This window comes from Podarcis gaigeae (assembly GCF_964106915.1).
Source record: "Podarcis gaigeae genome assembly, chromosome: 2".
Taxonomy (NCBI): Eukaryota; Metazoa; Chordata; class Lepidosauria; order Squamata; family Lacertidae; genus Podarcis; species Podarcis gaigeae.
Window position 1 is genome coordinate 108,703,584 of NC_139679.1, and position 20,507 is coordinate 108,724,090.

Here is a 20,507-nt window from a genome sequence, read left to right on the forward strand (position 1 = left end):
AAACAGTACTTCTGTTTTGTCAGGATTCAACTTCAATCCATTAACATCCATCCATCCTCCCTCCCCCTCCCCTTTTTATGAAGATTACCCGCTCTGGGATCCCACAGCTAATTCTCCCCTGGTCTCCTCGCTGGCCCAAATGGGACTAATTTAGCCAGCTAGCCCTGGTGATCATCTAATGTTTATTGGATGGATTTCCCCCCTAAATTGATTTTTGAATTCTGAATTTATTGTTGTTCATGTTTCATACTGTATTTTATGCTGTTTTTTGTTGCATCAATTAAGTGTTTTAAATTGGTTGTTAGCCGCCCTGAGCCCGGTTTTCTGAACCGGGAAGGGCGGGGTATAAATAAAAATTTATTATTCTTATTCTTACAGTAGTACAGTAGAAACCATAGCAAAAGTTCAGATTGACACACACCTATTCACATTGTAGACATGCACTATTAGTTGGGTGCGAGGCTTTTCTGCATCGGTTCCACTGAAATGAGTGGGAATTTGCAAAAGAGCAAAATCCCACAGGTAACACTTAAGAGTCAAAATAGAGCTTTCTGCAACAAGTTCAAGCTCCCCCTCCCTGTCCTCCCACACCTTTTGCTTTCTGAAATTCAACTTGGCAGAATATTATTTTAAAATCTTGCACTGGAAATACTTTTGAGGTTTTGTTTTAAAAGAGATAACACAATTTTTTAAGTTCAGTGATACAGGATTATATAACCCCGCTTTAATTTGAGATACCTTCAAGGCAGTAATTAGAGGAACATTAATCAGTGAGAAGAGTAGAATCAAAAAAGGAAATAAAATATTCATCTCCAATTAGAAAAAGAAATTAAAAAATTAGAATAAAAACATAACCTGTAGTAACAGAGTGTATTGCAAATTAATTTGAAAAAGGAAAGAAATAGACATGTTAGAAATACCAAAAATAATAACATCCCTTCAATATTTAAATCAACAATACTATGAATTTAATAATAAAAACTCAACAATCTTGGCAAACCAACTAAAGAAACGTAAATTAAACAGAACAACCCACTCAATAAAAACAGGCAAAGGCGAAATAACACATGATAAACTTAAAATTAACCAAGCCTTTCATGCATTCTATAAGACCTTATACACTTCTGAAGCACCATTGCTAAATGCTATTCAGGAATTTCTGGCCACAGTTAACATTCCAAAATTAACATGCAACTTACCGTATTTTTCGCTCTATAAGACACACTTTTTCCCTTCTAAAAAGTAAGGGAAAGTGTGTGTGTGTCTTATGGAGCGAATGCAGGCTGCGCGGCTAACCCTGAAGCCAGAACAGCGAGACGGAGCGCTGCGCAGCTTCGGGGTTAGCGGCGCAAAGCCTCTGCAGGGCAGCGGGGTGCCTTCATCCCATTGTCCTCCGGAGGCTTCACGGGCTGTCCCAGAAGCCTCTGCAGGGCACAGGGATGAAGGCTCCCCGTGCCCTGCAGAGGCTTCGCGCAAAGCTAGACCAGCTATCCCAGCGGCTATCCCAGAAGCCAGAACAGCAAGAGGCTATCCCAGAAGCCAGATCCCTCTTGCTGTTCTGGCTTCTGGGATTCAGAAATCACCCCCCCATATTTCTTCTCCCCCAAAACTAGGTGCGTCCTATCATCTGGTGCGTCCCACAGAGCGAAAGATACGGTACTTAAATCACCCCTTCTCACTCAAGGAAATATTAGCTTGTATAAAAAAGACAAAACCATTTAAGGCACCTGGACCAGATGGGTTTACTGGCTCTTTTTATAAAACCTTTTCTGAACTTGTGGCCCCATTCTTGCTGAAATTATTTACAGATATAAAGGATCATGGTCTGGTACTTGGAACTTGGAAGAGCGCACACATTGTAGTGCTACCAAAACCAAATAAAGACTTGGAGTCGGTTGAGTCCTATCGGCCTATTTCATTAATAAATGTTGATTTAAAATTACTTACAAACATTATTACACACAGGTTAGCGACGATTCTACCAAATTATATACATTCGGATCAGACAGGTTTTATTTAGATTTAGATAAATTTATTGTCATTGTCCGTATATACACAGTATACACAACAACGAAAATCAAGCACCCAAGACCGGATTCACATACACATTCGCACGTATCTCCAACACTCTCATCCTATTCAGACATAATCTATTAGAACATAACATAATCCAGAATATAACATAACCTATTAGAAGCATAGCATAACCTAAAACCTATCTCATTCCTTACTACTCACTGCTTGCTATTTCTTACAACTGGCCCTGAGATCATTATTTAGTGCAATCAGAGCTCTTGGATAGAAACTATTCAGAAGGCGTGTGGTTCGTGTTTTCATTGTCCTGTATCTTCTGCCCGAAGGCAACAGTTCAAAGAGGTTGTGAGCAGGATGGGTGGGATCTCTCAGGATATTGTGTGACTTCTTCAAGCTGCGAGACGTGAAGATCTCATCCAGGGTTGGTAGTTGGAGCCCAATAACATTCTGGGCAATTTTAATTATTCTCTGTAAAGCTTTTTTATCCATTTCAGAGCTGCTCCCATACCACGATAATATACTATAGGTTAAGACACTCTCAATGGTACTGTGATAATAGGACAGAAGTAGGTGCTGAGATAGATTCAATCCCCTGAGCATTCTCAGGAAATACAACCTCCCCTGCACCTTCCTCACAACCATATTAATATTTGCAGTCCATGAGAGGTCCTCAGAGATGTAAATGCCCAGGTATTTAAAACTACCAACCCTCTCCACCTCCTCACCATTTATGTGCAATGGTAAAAATACACTTTTCTTTCTCCTAAAATCAATTATGAGTTCTTTGGTTTTTTTGGTGTTAAGCATAAGATTATTTTCTTTACACCATTGAATTAACCCCTGTACTTCTTTCCTATAAGCAGCCTCATCATTCTCACTAATGAGCCCCACCACTGTTGTATCATCCGCAAATTTGATGATTGTGTTGGACTTATACAGTGGGGTGCAATCAAATGTGTACAGGGAATAGAGAAAGGGGCTTAACACACACCCCTGAGGGGCTCCTGTGCTTAATACTAGAGTAGAAGAATAGTAAGGTCCCATTCTCACTGTCTGCGGCCTATCGGTCAGGAAATTCCTTACCTTATTAGGCAAAGGTCAATAACTACCCCAATTAGGAGGATCCTCAATGCACTGGGGATCAAACCAACCGACACCAATGGCCATCCTTACATTGGATGCAATGAAGGCATTTGACTGTCTTGAATGGAATTTTCTTTTTGAAACCTTGTGAGGTTTTGGCATGGGAACCCCATTCACTGCACTACTGACTCCCTTATTATCAGGATTGCACCGCAAATAATTTGATAAATGGTATACACTCAGAGCCTATATCAATGGGCCGTGGCGTGAAGCAGGGCTGCCCTTTGTCGCCCCTGCTTTTTGCCCTGGCCATGGAACCCTTGGCTCTAGCACTTAGGGGAGACCCTGAGGTGTCTGGAATACAAATTAATAGCCAGAGTCATATTATGATGGGATAATGAGCTGCTTGTGCTTTAAAGATTGGTCCCTCAGAGTTTGCTCAGCGTAGCAAAGCTCTGCCTTGAGCGGAGCCCTTTGGCATGGCTCCGTCAGTCGCTGGTAGAATCCGACACTGGGTGTCTGCGGAAGCGTTTCCAACATAAAAGCTGCTTAACGGAAACGCGTCTCCTGGATTCTCTGCGTGACAGTTTCCAGCGAGGGGTGGGGGTCCCTAAAGGGGGCCTTGATACTTCCTCACTGTTCTCACTGGAAGTATCCCAGAGCCTCCCCTCCGACTCCCTTTCCCTTGGAGCTCCTGCTCCCCCCCTACTGGTTCCCTCTTCTGCTGCAGAGTCTCTCCTATTCTCCTGGAGCCTTTCCACCACTTGTTCTTCCGATGGCAGTTCCCTGACATCCACCTCCCCCCCAGGGCCCCCTTCACCCCCTCCCGCCTCCTCTCCTACTGGCGGTGAGGATGGAAAGCCCCGGAAGGAACTCTCCTCGTCATCAGAGGATTCAAACACTTCTAGCCACGGCTTTCCGTCTCTTTCCCCGTCTTCCTCTTCTTCGTCGGAGTCTGCTTCCTCCTCCACCCCTGACTCTGGGAACCCTTCAAACTCCCCTTCCTCATCGGTGGTCCTGAAGTGTTCCCTCCTAAATCGTGCCACGGGCTGCGGTTTTCTTGGGAAACGCCGATGAAACGTCTCTATTAAAACCTCGTCATTGACTTCCTCTGCCGGTACCCATGTATTTTCTGACTCTTCCTCCCCCTCCCATTCTACCAAGTATTCCACCTGATTCCCCTTCCACCTGGAATCAATGATTCCTGCCACGTCCATGTTGCGTTCTCTCTCTTCTATGACGGGTGTCTGGGTGACCTCCCTCTCACGTTCCCTCCTCTCACGTTCCTCTCGGTACGGCGACAGTAAAGACCTGTGAAATACTGGGTGCAATTTCATGTGACTGGGCAATCTGAGTTTGAATGCTACTGGGTTGACCTGTTGTATGACCTCAAAGGGTCCCAACCGTTTGGATCTCAATTTCTTACACCCTCCCTTGAACGGCAGTCCTTGGGTGGATAGCCACACCCGGTCTCCCACCCTTATGGTTTCACCCTCCCTCCTATTTCTGTCTGCTTGCTTCTTATATTCTTCTTTGGCTTTCTCTAAGTTGAGTTGGAGCTGACGGTGGATCGCTTCCATCTCTTCAACAAAATGTTCCGCCGCCGGTACACTCCACCTCTCCCCTCCTTCTCCTGGAAATGCCCGGGGATGACACCCATAATTTGCCAGAAAGGGACTCATCCCTGTGGACACGTTCTCCGCGTTGTTGTAGGCAAATTCTGCCAGAGGTAACTTATCTACCCAATCATTTTCTCTGTCCTTTACATAACACCTCAGGTATTGTTGCAAAACCCCGTTTGCCCTTTCTGCCTGCCCATTTGTTTCTGGGTGTCTGGCGGTGGAAAAATTTACCTCCACGTGCAGCAAGCTCATTAGCTTCCTCCAGAACCTGGAAGTAAATTGTTTCCCTCTGTCGCTGACCACCCTCAAGGGGGCGCTATGCAACCTGAAAATATGCTTTATAAACAACTTTGCGGTTTCTTCCGCTGTGACTGCATGTGAACAGGCTATAAAATGGCACATCTTAGTTAATAGATCTACCACCACCATGACAGCTGTTTTTCCTTTGGATTTTGGCAGATCTGTCATAAAATCTATGGATACAATCTCCCATGGTCTTTCTGGTGTGGGTAAGGGTTCTGATAGCCCCGCTGGTGCCAGCCTCTCTCCTTTTGCTCTCTGGCACCTGTCACATCCCCTGACATACTCCCGCACGTCTTCCCTCACCTTGGGCCACCAAAACTCCCTGGTAACCAACCACATGGTTTTGTGCTGCCCGAAGTGCCCCGCCGTGGGGCTGTCGTGTAACTGTTTGAGCACTCGGCCTCTTAGTTCCCCATCTGGTATGTAGAGTGCCCCTTTGTAATACAACTTTCCGTTCTTTTCCTCAAAACCCCCTGTGTTCTCCCCTGTTCCCCTGAGTTCCCTGAGCTTTTCTTGGGCGTATTCATCGTTCTCGGTACCCTCCACCAGTTCTCTTTGCCCCACCAAAGCCGCCCCACAAACCCAGTGGTCCTCGGGGATGATATGTCTTTCCTCCGCCGCTCCCTCCCCCTCCAAGTACTCAGGTTTTCGGGAGAGAGCGTCCGCCCTGACGTTCTCTGGCCCTGGCACGTAGCGAATTTCAAAATTGAACTTGGAGAACTCTTGCGCCCATCTTACTTGTCTCTGGTTCAGTACTCGGGCCGTTCTCCAGTATTCTAGATTTTTGTGGTCTGTCCGCACTTGGACCTTGTGTTGCGCCCCAATCAACAGGTGTCGCCATCTCCGGAACGCTTCATGGATGGCGAGTAATTCTCTGTCGTACACGGTATAGTTCCTCTCGGATTTGTTCAACTTCCGCGAGAAGAAGGCACACGGTCTCCATTCTGACGTATCCTCTCCCGGCTGTAGGAGCACCGCACCCACCGCTCTGTCTGACGCATCGGTCTCCACTCTCATCGGCTGCTGCAGATCCACGTGTAAGAGTTGTTCTTCCGAAGCAAACGCCTTCTTTAACCTTTCAAACGCTCGCTGCGCTTCTTCTGTCCAGACAAATTTCTTCTTGCTGCTGAGACAATCTGTGATGGGGGCTGTTAAGTGGGCAAAGTTCTTGATGAACTTCCGATAGAAGTTTCCGAAACCCAAGAACCTTTGCACGTCTTTCTTAGTTTTCGGTGGTTTCCATTCCAGTACCGCTTGAACCTTGCTAGGATCCATGGCCAACCCCTTGTCTGACAACCGGTACCCCAGGAATTCTACCTCTCTGGTGTGAAACTGACACTTCTCCAGTTTCACCCACAGCTGGTTTTCTTGCAGTTTGCTCATTACCTCTCGTACATCTCGCACATGCTGCTCCTCATTCTCTGAGTACACAAGTACGTCATCTAAGAACGCTGCGCAGTTCTTGTAAAGCAATGGTCCTAGGACGTGATTCATGAACGATTGAAAAACGGCCGACCCCCCCTGGAGGCCGAAGGGCATAACGAGGTATTCAAAGGCTCCTAAAGGGGTGAACATAGTGGTTTTCCACTCATCTCCCTTTCTCATACGTATCAGATTGTACGCCCCCCTTAGGTCCAGCTTGGTAAAAATTTTCCCTTTCCTCACCCGGGTCAGAATGTCATCGATTCTGGGCATGGGGAAAGCCACTGGTTCGGACACGGCATTTAGGGCCCTGAAGTCTACGACCAATCTCGGTTTATCTGTATTTTTTTTGTCCACAAAGAACACTGGGCTACCCCCCACCGCTCGTGACTCTCTGATGAACCCACGCTTGAGGTTCTTGTCTATAAACTCCCTTAACTCCTGCATCTCACTGTCTGACATCGCATACAGCTTGCCCACTGGCAATTGTGCTCCTGGGAGTAAATTGATTTGACAGTCAAAGGGTCTGTGCGGGGGTAGTTTATCTGCTTCCCTTTCGCTGAAGACGTTAGCCAAGTCGGCGTACTGTCTTGGTACCCTCCCTTGGTCTGTTACTTCCATCCTTGCTAGCGTGGCCTGGGTGCCTACTTGGCTCTCCCTCTCCGTGCAATGTGCCATGCAATGCGCTGACCCAAAGGAAACCACTCTCTGGTGCCATCCCACTAGCGGATCATGCAGCGCTAGCCAGCTCATCCCCAAAATAATGGGCGCTCCCCCCAAGGTGGCTATATTAAACGCTATCAGTTCTGTGTGCCCTGCCACCCTCATTACCATGGGGACAGTCTGCTGGTTAACTTCTCCTCCCAACAGCGCCCTCCCATCAATCGTGGTCACCTGCAGAGGGTTATTTAAGGGGATAGTCTGTATCTGGTGTTCGGCTGCAAACTCCTTACTCATAAAGTTGCAGGAGCTGCCTGAGTCCAATAGCGCTTTAACCTTTAGTGGGTGTCCGTTTGCCAGCTCTAGCAACACCTCTATTACAAGAGCTGGTCTTGGTGGTTCCGGCGTGGGCACACTCACTGTTCCTTGGCCTGGCTGCTGTGCCCCGATGGTGGCAGCCAGGCGTTGGCTTTTACTTGCTCCTTAGCTCCCTCCACCTCCTCCCCAACAGCTCCCGCCATCCCTTGCCATTCCTTTCTTTGCGGACAAACTCTGGCAAAGTGACCTGGCTGTTGGCAGAGAAAACATTTCTTGGCGCCTTTTCCCTCCTTCTTCCGCCCTTCACTGGGGTTTGAAACTGCGCGCGTGCGCGCTGTTCCAATTTCCATCGGCTCTGCTGGCGGGGAAGGCTGCCCTGGAATCTCTGGAATGCGGAAATCCCTCCAACGCTCCCTTTTCCCTTCCCGCTTCTCCAAGGCTCTGGCCTCCTGGCGCGCTCCTATGGCCAGCGCGGATTTAGTCAGCTGGTCCATAGACTCTGCCCTGGGCGCCCGGGAAAGATCGTCTTTCACTGCCGAAGATAATCCTTCTTCGAACAGCATTTGTATTGGTTCCGCTGACAAATCCCAACTTAATTTATGGATCAACATGGTGAACTCAGTCCAGTACTCACGGACAGATCGGCTCCCTTATTTACACGCCATTAACTGTCTGCGCGCCACTCCCTGCTCAATTTCGCTGGAGAATATCAGATCCATGGCGCGAAGAAACTTCCTTGTGTCCTTTAAAGGTAAAGGTAAAGGTACCCCTGCCCGTACGGGCCAGTCTTGACAGACTCTGGGGTTGTGCGCCCATCTCACTTAAGAGGCCAGGGGCCAGCGCTGTCCGGAGACACTTCCGGGTCACGTGGCCAGCGTGACATCGCTGCTCTGGCGAGCCAGAGCCGCACTCGGAAACGCCGTTTACCTTCCCGCTGGTAAGCGGTCCCTATTTATCTACTTGCACCCGGAGGTGCTTTCGAACTGCTAGGTTGGCAGGCGCTGGGACCGAGCAGCGGGAGCGCACCCCGCCGCAGGGATTCGAACCGCCAACCTTTCGATCGGCAAATCCTAGGCGCTGAGGCTTTAACCCACAGCGCCACCTGCGTCCCTCTTGTGTCCTTTAGGACCTCATTATTGGCTGCCATTAGGGGTCTCACCCAGTCTTTCGCCCCCCCTTCGAGATGGGCAATCACAAACGCTACCCTCGATTCCTCATCAGGAAAATCATCAAACTGCAGATTGAGTGCATATTGCATCTCTGTCCTAAAGGCTTGATAGTTCCTGGGATCACCCCCAAACTTCTGCACCAGTCCTGGCACCTTCCTTGAGAGTTGGGTGGCTTTTCCCTTTTCTGCATCGTGAGCCCTCCTCTCCTCAAGCCTAGCCGTTTGCAGAGCTAACTGGACCTCCAACATCCTGTACCTTTCTTCCAGGCTTGGACCGGCTGCAGCTGCTCCCCCTTCTCCGGCTCCGGCTGGGTTGCTCATGATGCCTCTCCTAGCACAAGCTGCTTTCAGGGACTGTCGGATTGCTATGATGGGATAATGAGCTGCTTGTGCTTTAAAGATTGGTCCCTCAGAGTTTGCTCAGCGTAGCAAAGCTCTGCCTTGAGCGGAGCCCTTTGGCATGGCTCCGTCAGTCGCTGGTAGAATCCGACACTGGGTGTCTGCGGAAGCGTTTCCAACATAAAAGCTGCTTAACGGAAACGCGTCTCCTGGATTCTCTGCGTGACAGTTTCCAGCGAGGGGTGGGGGTCCCTAAAGGGGGCCTTGATACTTCCTCACTGTTCTCACTGGAAGTATCCCAGAGCCTCCCCTCCGACTCCCTTTCCCTTGGAGCTCCTGCTCCCCCCCTACTGGTTCCCTCTTCTGCTGCAGAGTCTCTCCTATTCTCCTGGAGCCTTTCCACCACTTGTTCTTCCGATGGCAGTTCCCTGACATCCACCTCCCCCCCAGGGCCCCCTTCACCCCCTCCCGCCTCCTCTCCTACTGGCGGTGAGGATGGAAAGCCCCGGAAGGAACTCTCCTCGTCATCAGAGGATTCAAACACTTCTAGCCACGGCTTTCCGTCTCTTTCCCCGTCTTCCTCTTCTTCGTCGGAGTCTGCTTCCTCCTCCACCCCTGACTCTGGGAACCCTTCAAACTCCCCTTCCTCATCGGTGGTCCTGAAGTGTTCCCTCCTAAATCGTGCCACGGGCTGCGGTTTTCTTGGGAAACGCCGATGAAACGTCTCTATTAAAACCTCGTCATTGACTTCCTCTGCCGGTACCCATGTATTTTCTGACTCTTCCTCCCCCTCCCATTCTACCAAGTATTCCACCTGATTCCCCTTCCACCTGGAATCAATGATTCCTGCCACGTCCATGTTGCGTTCTCTCTCTTCTATGACGGGTGTCTGGGTGACCTCCCTCTCACGTTCCCTCCTCTCACGTTCCTCTCGGTACGGCGACAGTAAAGACCTGTGAAATACTGGGTGCAATTTCATGTGACTGGGCAATCTGAGTTTGAATGCTACTGGGTTGACCTGTTGTATGACCTCAAAGGGTCCCAACCGTTTGGATCTCAATTTCTTACACCCTCCCTTGAACGGCAGTCCTTGGGTGGATAGCCACACCCGGTCTCCCACCCTTATGGTTTCACCCTCCCTCCTATTTCTGTCTGCTTGCTTCTTATATTCTTCTTTGGCTTTCTCTAAGTTGAGTTGGAGCTGACGGTGGATCGCTTCCATCTCTTCAACAAAATGTTCCGCCGCCGGTACACTCCACCTCTCCCCTCCTTCTCCTGGAAATGCCCGGGGATGACACCCATAATTTGCCAGAAAGGGACTCATCCCTGTGGACACGTTCTCCGCGTTGTTGTAGGCAAATTCTGCCAGAGGTAACTTATCTACCCAATCATTTTCTCTGTCCTTTACATAACACCTCAGGTATTGTTGCAAAACCCCGTTTGCCCTTTCTGCCTGCCCATTTGTTTCTGGGTGTCTGGCGGTGGAAAAATTTACCTCCACGTGCAGCAAGCTCATTAGCTTCCTCCAGAACCTGGAAGTAAATTGTTTCCCTCTGTCGCTGACCACCCTCAAGGGGGCGCTATGCAACCTGAAAATATGCTTTATAAACAACTTTGCGGTTTCTTCCGCTGTGACTGCATGTGAACAGGCTATAAAATGGCACATCTTAGTTAATAGATCTACCACCACCATGACAGCTGTTTTTCCTTTGGATTTTGGCAGATCTGTCATAAAATCTATGGATACAATCTCCCATGGTCTTTCTGGTGTGGGTAAGGGTTCTGATAGCCCCGCTGGTGCCAGCCTCTCTCCTTTTGCTCTCTGGCACCTGTCACATCCCCTGACATACTCCCGCACGTCTTCCCTCACCTTGGGCCACCAAAACTCCCTGGTAACCAACCACATGGTTTTGTGCTGCCCGAAGTGCCCCGCCGTGGGGCTGTCGTGTAACTGTTTGAGCACTCGGCCTCTTAGTTCCCCATCTGGTATGTAGAGTGCCCCTTTGTAATACAACTTTCCGTTCTTTTCCTCAAAACCCCCTGTGTTCTCCCCTGTTCCCCTGAGTTCCCTGAGCTTTTCTTGGGCGTATTCATCGTTCTCGGTACCCTCCACCAGTTCTCTTTGCCCCACCAAAGCCGCCCCACAAACCCAGTGGTCCTCGGGGATGATATGTCTTTCCTCCGCCGCTCCCTCCCCCTCCAAGTACTCAGGTTTTCGGGAGAGAGCGTCCGCCCTGACGTTCTCTGGCCCTGGCACGTAGCGAATTTCAAAATTGAACTTGGAGAACTCTTGCGCCCATCTTACTTGTCTCTGGTTCAGTACTCGGGCCGTTCTCCAGTATTCTAGATTTTTGTGGTCTGTCCGCACTTGGACCTTGTGTTGCGCCCCAATCAACAGGTGTCGCCATCTCCGGAACGCTTCATGGATGGCGAGTAATTCTCTGTCGTACACGGTATAGTTCCTCTCGGATTTGTTCAACTTCCGCGAGAAGAAGGCACACGGTCTCCATTCTGACGTATCCTCTCCCGGCTGTAGGAGCACCGCACCCACCGCTCTGTCTGACGCATCGGTCTCCACTCTCATCGGCTGCTGCAGATCCACGTGTAAGAGTTGTTCTTCCGAAGCAAACGCCTTCTTTAACCTTTCAAACGCTCGCTGCGCTTCTTCTGTCCAGACAAATTTCTTCTTGCTGCTGAGACAATCTGTGATGGGGGCTGTTAAGTGGGCAAAGTTCTTGATGAACTTCCGATAGAAGTTTCCGAAACCCAAGAACCTTTGCACGTCTTTCTTAGTTTTCGGTGGTTTCCATTCCAGTACCGCTTGAACCTTGCTAGGATCCATGGCCAACCCCTTGTCTGACAACCGGTACCCCAGGAATTCTACCTCTCTGGTGTGAAACTGACACTTCTCCAGTTTCACCCACAGCTGGTTTTCTTGCAGTTTGCTCATTACCTCTCGTACATCTCGCACATGCTGCTCCTCATTCTCTGAGTACACAAGTACGTCATCTAAGAACGCTGCGCAGTTCTTGTAAAGCAATGGTCCTAGGACGTGATTCATGAACGATTGAAAAACGGCCGACCCCCCCTGGAGGCCGAAGGGCATAACGAGGTATTCAAAGGCTCCTAAAGGGGTGAACATAGTGGTTTTCCACTCATCTCCCTTTCTCATACGTATCAGATTGTACGCCCCCCTTAGGTCCAGCTTGGTAAAAATTTTCCCTTTCCTCACCCGGGTCAGAATGTCATCGATTCTGGGCATGGGGAAAGCCACTGGTTCGGACACGGCATTTAGGGCCCTGAAGTCTACGACCAATCTCGGTTTATCTGTATTTTTTTTGTCCACAAAGAACACTGGGCTACCCCCCACCGCTCGTGACTCTCTGATGAACCCACGCTTGAGGTTCTTGTCTATAAACTCCCTTAACTCCTGCATCTCACTGTCTGACATCGCATACAGCTTGCCCACTGGCAATTGTGCTCCTGGGAGTAAATTGATTTGACAGTCAAAGGGTCTGTGCGGGGGTAGTTTATCTGCTTCCCTTTCGCTGAAGACGTTAGCCAAGTCGGCGTACTGTCTTGGTACCCTCCCTTGGTCTGTTACTTCCATCCTTGCTAGCGTGGCCTGGGTGCCTACTTGGCTCTCCCTCTCCGTGCAATGTGCCATGCAATGCGCTGACCCAAAGGAAACCACTCTCTGGTGCCATCCCACTAGCGGATCATGCAGCGCTAGCCAGCTCATCCCCAAAATAATGGGCGCTCCCCCCAAGGTGGCTATATTAAACGCTATCAGTTCTGTGTGCCCTGCCACCCTCATTACCATGGGGACAGTCTGCTGGTTAACTTCTCCTCCCAACAGCGCCCTCCCATCAATCGTGGTCACCTGCAGAGGGTTATTTAAGGGGATAGTCTGTATCTGGTGTTCGGCTGCAAACTCCTTACTCATAAAGTTGCAGGAGCTGCCTGAGTCCAATAGCGCTTTAACCTTTAGTGGGTGTCCGTTTGCCAGCTCTAGCAACACCTCTATTACAAGAGCTGGTCTTGGTGGTTCCGGCGTGGGCACACTCACTGTTCCTTGGCCTGGCTGCTGTGCCCCGATGGTGGCAGCCAGGCGTTGGCTTTTACTTGCTCCTTAGCTCCCTCCACCTCCTCCCCAACAGCTCCCGCCATCCCTTGCCATTCCTTTCTTTGCGGACAAACTCTGGCAAAGTGACCTGGCTGTTGGCAGAGAAAACATTTCTTGGCGCCTTTTCCCTCCTTCTTCCGCCCTTCACTGGGGTTTGAAACTGCGCGCGTGCGCGCTGTTCCAATTTCCATCGGCTCTGCTGGCGGGGAAGGCTGCCCTGGAATCTCTGGAATGCGGAAATCCCTCCAACGCTCCCTTTTCCCTTCCCGCTTCTCCAAGGCTCTGGCCTCCTGGCGCGCTCCTATGGCCAGCGCGGATTTAGTCAGCTGGTCCATAGACTCTGCCCTGGGCGCCCGGGAAAGATCGTCTTTCACTGCCGAAGATAATCCTTCTTCGAACAGCATTTGTATTGGTTCCGCTGACAAATCCCAACTTAATTTATGGATCAACATGGTGAACTCAGTCCAGTACTCACGGACAGATCGGCTCCCTTATTTACACGCCATTAACTGTCTGCGCGCCACTCCCTGCTCAATTTCGCTGGAGAATATCAGATCCATGGCGCGAAGAAACTTCCTTGTGTCCTTTAAAGGTAAAGGTAAAGGTACCCCTGCCCGTACGGGCCAGTCTTGACAGACTCTGGGGTTGTGCGCCCATCTCACTTAAGAGGCCAGGGGCCAGCGCTGTCCGGAGACACTTCCGGGTCACGTGGCCAGCGTGACATCGCTGCTCTGGCGAGCCAGAGCCGCACTCGGAAACGCCGTTTACCTTCCCGCTGGTAAGCGGTCCCTATTTATCTACTTGCACCCGGAGGTGCTTTCGAACTGCTAGGTTGGCAGGCGCTGGGACCGAGCAGCGGGAGCGCACCCCGCCGCAGGGATTCGAACCGCCAACCTTTCGATCGGCAAATCCTAGGCGCTGAGGCTTTAACCCACAGCGCCACCTGCGTCCCTCTTGTGTCCTTTAGGACCTCATTATTGGCTGCCATTAGGGGTCTCACCCAGTCTTTCGCCCCCCCTTCGAGATGGGCAATCACAAACGCTACCCTCGATTCCTCATCAGGAAAATCATCAAACTGCAGATTGAGTGCATATTGCATCTCTGTCCTAAAGGCTTGATAGTTCCTGGGATCACCCCCAAACTTCTGCACCAGTCCTGGCACCTTCCTTGAGAGTTGGGTGGCTTTTCCCTTTTCTGCATCGTGAGCCCTCCTCTCCTCAAGCCTAGCCGTTTGCAGAGCTAACTGGACCTCCAACATCCTGTACCTTTCTTCCAGGCTTGGACCGGCTGCAGCTGCTCCCCCTTCTCCGGCTCCGGCTGGGTTGCTCATGATGCCTCTCCTAGCACAAGCTGCTTTCAGGGACTGTCGGATTGCTATGATGGGATAATGAGCTGCTTGTGCTTTAAAGATTGGTCCCTCAGAGTTTGCTCAGCGTAGCAAAGCTCTGCCTTGAGCGGAGCCCTTTGGCATGGCTCTGTCAGTCGCTGGTAGAATCCGACAGTGGGCGTCTGCGGAAGCGTTTCCAACATAAAAGCTGCTTAACGGAAACGCGTCTCCTGGATTCTCTGCGTGACAGTTTCCGGCGAGGGGTGGGGGTCCCTAAAGGGGGCCTTGATACCTCCTCACTGTTCTCACTGGAAGTATCCCAGAGCCTCCCCTCCGACTCCCTTTCCCTTGGAGCTCCTGCTCCCCCCCTACTGGTTCCCTCTTCTGCTGCAGAGTCTCTCCTATTCTCCTGGAGCCTTTCCACCGCTTGTTCTTCCGATGGCAGTTCCCTGACACATATGGTGAACATGTTCGCAGATGATGTAGCCTTGATGCTGTCTCGCGCTGAAACAAGTTTCCCTGCAGTAATGAAAATTCTTGATGCTTACAGAAAGGTCTCTCATTTTTGTGTTAACTATAGCAAATCAGACCTGCTATACGTTCATATGCCACCTGAAGTAGAACTACAACTTCAGTGCTCCACTGGAATAAAACTTTGTCAGAAATATTTTAAATATTTTGGAGGAACCTCCAAACTTTAGAGAAGCTTAATTTTGGTCCAATCATCTGAGAGATTAGACAAAATTTGAAAACTTGGAGGAAGGGTTCGCTGTCATGGTTGGGCCGGTTTGCCACTGTAAAAATGATGGTGCTGCCGTGCCTCCTCTATCTCTTTAGAGTCTTACCAATTGCCATAGAAGACAAAAAAAAAAAAAAAAATCACAAAATTGGCAAAACATGTTTCTAAAATTTATACTCCAGAATAAAAGGCCAAGGTTACCATATAAAGCAATATATCAACCAGCCACAGGAGGTGGCTTGGCAGTACCTAATATCATGTGGTACTATGCAGCAGCCCATCTACATAGCATTTTTCTGGTAATTCAAGGATCTCAAGAAATAGCTTGGCTAAATATGGAAAACCCAAATGAACAGAATTCAATAAGAGGGGAAGAGGGGTCCCATTTGGGGTCCCAAATTAATAAAAAAACATTTATTGAGATAGAAAACCCCTTTTTATTATCTACCGTATTTTTCGCTCTATAGGATGCACTGGACGATAAGACGCACCTAGTTTGAGGGGGAGGAAACAAGAAGAAAAAAATTCTGAACCCCGGAAGCCAGAACAGCAAGAGGGATCTGGCTTCTGGGATAGCCTCTTGCTGTTCTGGCTTCGGGGACAGCCTCTGAAGCCTCCGCATGGCAGCGGGGTGCCTTCACCCCCCTGCCCTGCAGAGGCTTTGCGCAGCCATCCCCAAGCTATAACAGCGAGATGGAGCACTGCGCAGTGCTCTGTCTCCCTGTTCTGCTTTGGGCTCAGCCTGCATTTGCTCCATAAGACACACACACAGTTTCCCTTACTTTATAGAAGGGGGAAAGTGGGTCTTATAGAGTGAAAAATATGGTAATTTAAAAGTTTGGAAGAAATGGTTCCCGCAGATGGTCTCTCAGCCTTTTCCTGTAATACCATTGGCATTTCACCCTACTTTCTATAATAGAGACAGAACATTCCCCTTTGAAAAATGGGAATATGTGGGCCTGTTTTGGCTTAAAGACTTTTATAAAGAAAACACCCCTTTGTCTGGATTAATACTACAAGAAATGGTTCAAAACTTTTCCCACAATTGGATGGTAATCCATCAAGTCATCCATTTTATAAGTAGCACAGAAATCTGCAAACAACGGACGAAGTCACTAACTGCATTTGAAAATATTTTATACACCACAGACCCTAGAGTTAAAGGTCTAATTGCTTTAATTTATAAAGCGATTGTAAATTTCTCAACCTCAAAGCCGTGTATGTTGAAGACTAGATGGGAAAGAGACTTGGGAGAAGGGACTGATGATGGTTTGTGGGAAGGAATGTGGCAAAAAGCCCCCTTTCGAGCTATTTCTGCCCAAATAAGAGAAAACATCTTAAAGCTAACCCACAGAAGGTACTTGCATCCCACATTGCTAAGCAAAATAGACAAAAATATTTCTCCACAATGTTGAAGAAATTGTGGCAATGAAGGAACATTTATACACATGTGGTGGAAATGCCCATTGATGAAAAACTTCTGGTTAAAAATATTTCAGGAAACGGAACAAATTACATCTCAATCAATTTAGATCCCAAAATAGCATTGCTTTCTATATTTGCAGATGAAGCACAAAATCTTAGAGACAAAGACTTAATTGTGCATCTTATAACTGCAGCACGTCTTTCTATTGTTAGACACTGGAGGACATTAAATGTGAACCTATATGAAGTTTGGTATGCTTATGTCTGGGAATTAATTTTGATGGAAAAGTTAACAGAAAGGGTATGTGAAAGAAAACAACAGGAGAAACTACATAACTTTTACATAATGTGGTCCTCCTTTATTGCATATGCATCAAAGAAAGAACATGCATTTAAACCACCTAAGACACATGGGAGCATGTGGAATGATATTTTTTAAACAGCAACTGTAGAAATAATTTTTTATTTGATTATATTACTAATGTAATTGCCTGGACGTAGTTGGGGCTGGTTTTTTTGGGGGGGGGGGTGTAGGGGAAAACTGTATTTGATTGCTTGTATTTGATTATATGTTGTTTTTATATTCAACTAATAACATATTTTTTAAAAAAAATATGCAGAGAGGTTTTGTTTTTTTAGACTGTTTGCTTATGGGCTGGGCTTTTGTACAGTACCCAGTCTACTTTATGTACTTTTACAAATTAGAACAATGATAATAAATTTAAAGCATTTTTGTTTAATGGCAACTTGCAGAAGATTTTTACATCTCCCCTTCTCTAAATCCAGTAACATCAACAACTAGATATGCTGGTGAACAAATACTGAATTAGTCAAATCCACCAAATAGTTGATCAGTCATCTGTTAGATAAAAAGACATTTTTATCTAACATATGTTTCTCTCGTTGGAAATGTATAATATCAAACAGTATTTTCTCTGTTGCTTGTTAGTCTATGCTCCCTGCTCCTCTAATAATAATAATAATAAAACCTCCCATGTATTTTCTAAATAGCATCAAATTCTGAAAGTTGAGTATAGTGAAATTGACATCAGAAATGTCATTAATAAGATTAAAACCAGACATTTACCTCAGCGATGTGATCTTACCCAGGATTATACTTACAGAAGATGCTCATAGCTTTTGCCTTGGGAACTTGGAGGGCAAAACTTGTTGGGGCCATTTCTTTTGCTAAGTGAGGCGCTCCAAATACTTTTTCAAATAAACACTCATACGCGAACAGAAAAGGAAAGCGAGTGAAGAATTATATAAGCATTTGGCAGGCTCCTCCCCTACTTTCTCCTTCTCCTCCCACTCTAATTATGCATCAAGCCATTATCAAAGAACTGGAATTCTCTCAATATCTGGTTCTGTGGTTTGCATTTATGTCTCTAGGAAGCCCCACAAGCAAAACATGAAGGTAACAGCCCCTGTCTCCCCAGTGATGACTGATGCCATAGGCGTTGGTAGGGAGAAAACTGGGAGGCCAACAGTAGGGGGAGCCAGAGGCAAGGGCACACAAAATCAACTCGTTCTCCTTTTGTCCTCCTCCTCTGCCCTGGTGGGTCCAACATGGGCAACATGGAGACTAAGGGCTTATCCATACCTAACTTTCAGATTAAATGGGTTTTCTGCAGATTGCCATTTGCTCCAACTGAGCTTTAAAGAGTAAGTTTTCGTGGAGAAAGCTCCGGAGCAAGACAAAGAACACTTGGACAGGGAGCTTTGAAACGTGAACCAAATACAACCACAAAACCTAACAATCTTCGTCTTCAGTGATCACTCGTAGCCGAATAAGATTGTCTTCCATGAACACGGTCTTAACAGTGGGTGACTGTGAAGGCCAATTCTGGATCCACATGTCCTTTCACTGTGGGGACATAGGTTTCCGGGTGTGAGTTGATCACAGTGAGGGTTTGCCAAGCGTGCCTTCCTCTTAGCACATTTCTCCCTTTTGTCCTGAGATTGAGCATCTTCAAAGTCCATGACATCTTTGGTAAAGGCTGTCCTCCAACTGGAGCTCTCAAAAGCCAGTGTTTCCCAGTTGTCAGTGTTTATACTACTTTTTTTTAGATTTCCCTTGAGAGAGTCTTTAAATCTCTTTTGTTGACCACCAGCATTAGGCCTTCCAATTTTAAGTTCGGATTAGAGTAGTTGCTTTGGAAGATGATAATCAGGCATCTGCACAACATGACCAGTCCAGTGAAGTTGATGTTGAAGAATCATTGCTTCGACACTGGTGATCTTTGCTTCTTCCAGTACACTGCCATTAGTTCCCGTCTTCCCAAGTGATGTGTAAAAATTTTGGGAGACACCATTGATGGAATCTTTCGAGGAGTTGGAGATGGCGTTTATAAGTGGTCTGTAATACAGTAAAGTTGGTAGTACAATAGCTTTGTTAACAAGCATTTTGGTTTCCCTGCAAATGTCCCAGTCCTCAAACACTCTGTACTTCAATTGGGAGAAAGCTGCACTCCCAGAGCTCAGGCGATGCTGGATTTCGGCATCAAATGTTGGCCCTTGTGGATATATAATTGCCCAGATAGGAGATGTGATTGACACTTTAACCCATTTTAAGCACATAAGGCCAAAATTATTCTGTTTTCACTTGAATCCCTCTCATAAAACACTGACAGTCTGGAGGCGTCCAGGGTGTCCAGAGCCCCCCAGAATAATTTCTGAAGGGTGGAGTTGCTTTTGAGCAGAGCTACAGCCATCACTCTCACATATGTAGCATACACTGAGATTCCTCACACTCACCTCCTCATTTTATGCCTTAAAAAAGAGAGGGGGAAAAATAGGCATATTCAGGAGCTGAACCTGAGTCACAGCTACATCTACTAGATGGGATGGGCAAAAGGTAAATCAGGATCTCATGACAGATCTCTGGGTAATTTTAGTAGATTGGCAAGGATTATAACAACAACAACGTGGTTCTCCCAGAGTCCTGGCTCCCACTATACTGCTGACATAAAGAAAGGAGGGTGTGGGTGTGGATTTTGCATAGAAGGATTGGGAGCTTGCTTCAATTCTGGCACTCAGAACAAATACCTGGGCTCAAAAATATTCAACTATAAGCTTCTTTCTCATGCACCTGGCTCCAGCTGGTGGCTCACAGATAAGTAATAAAAAGAGCAACAGATCCCGCAAGCTTGGAGAATCTTAGAACTGCTGCCATGCCCTGTTGGTGGATGGCAGCGAAGAAAGAAAATTGTGAAGGGAGGTATCTTTTACATGTGGTGGACTTTTAAAGAGGTAAAGGCTTTCTGGGAAATGGTATATAATGAGTTAAAGAAAATGTTTAAAAATACTTTTGTTAAAAAACCAGAAGCCTTTCTATTGGGGATAGTTGGTGAAGAGACACCAACGGGAGATAAAGTACTGTTTATGTATGCAACAACTGCGGCAAGAATTCTTTTAGCCCAAAAATGGAAACAAGAAGTACCAATGAAAGAAGAGTGGCAGATGAAGATGATGGACTTTGCAGAACTGATGAAGCTGACTGGAAAAATCTGAAATCAGCATGATCAAGTATTCCAAAAGGACTGGAGTAAATTTATACGATATCTGAAAGTTTATTGTAAGCAATTAACCTCACTAGCAAGGTTGTGTGAAGACTTGTAATGAGAAATAATCTACCTTTCTATATTTTTTTAAATTTTGAGCCATTTTGCTGAAATATACTCGGAGTCGAGTGTGGATTTCATGCTCTTTATTCAGCTCATAGTGCGAGGAATGGAAACTCAGTACATAACACCCAAGCGATGGGAAGGAATCAACCTTGAGTCTGGCGCCTTAGACCACTCGGCCATCCTGACAGTTGACACTTATGCTCTCCCTAGCTGAATCCTAATTTCTGTCCATTCCTCTCCATATCACCTGGTGGTGAGGTGTAGCTAATGTGGCAGAAGATAGAATTCAAGATGACTTTAACAGGCTAGAGA

General features: G+C 47.5%; 1 protein-coding gene across 1 annotated transcript in view; it reads right to left on the reverse strand.

Moving 5' to 3' along the window:
* Positions 1–17,827, reverse strand: part of LOC310837560 (L-amino-acid oxidase-like) — a 28,445-nt gene extending 10,618 nt beyond the window's left edge. The window contains exon 1 of the mRNA XM_083724348.1: positions 17,689–17,827. Coding sequence (XP_083580474.1) covers positions 17,689–17,746 — 58 coding nt within the window. The 5' untranslated portion in view covers positions 17,747–17,827. The remainder of the gene's footprint in view (positions 1–17,688) is intronic.
* Positions 17,828–20,507: the final 2,680 nt, after the last annotated feature.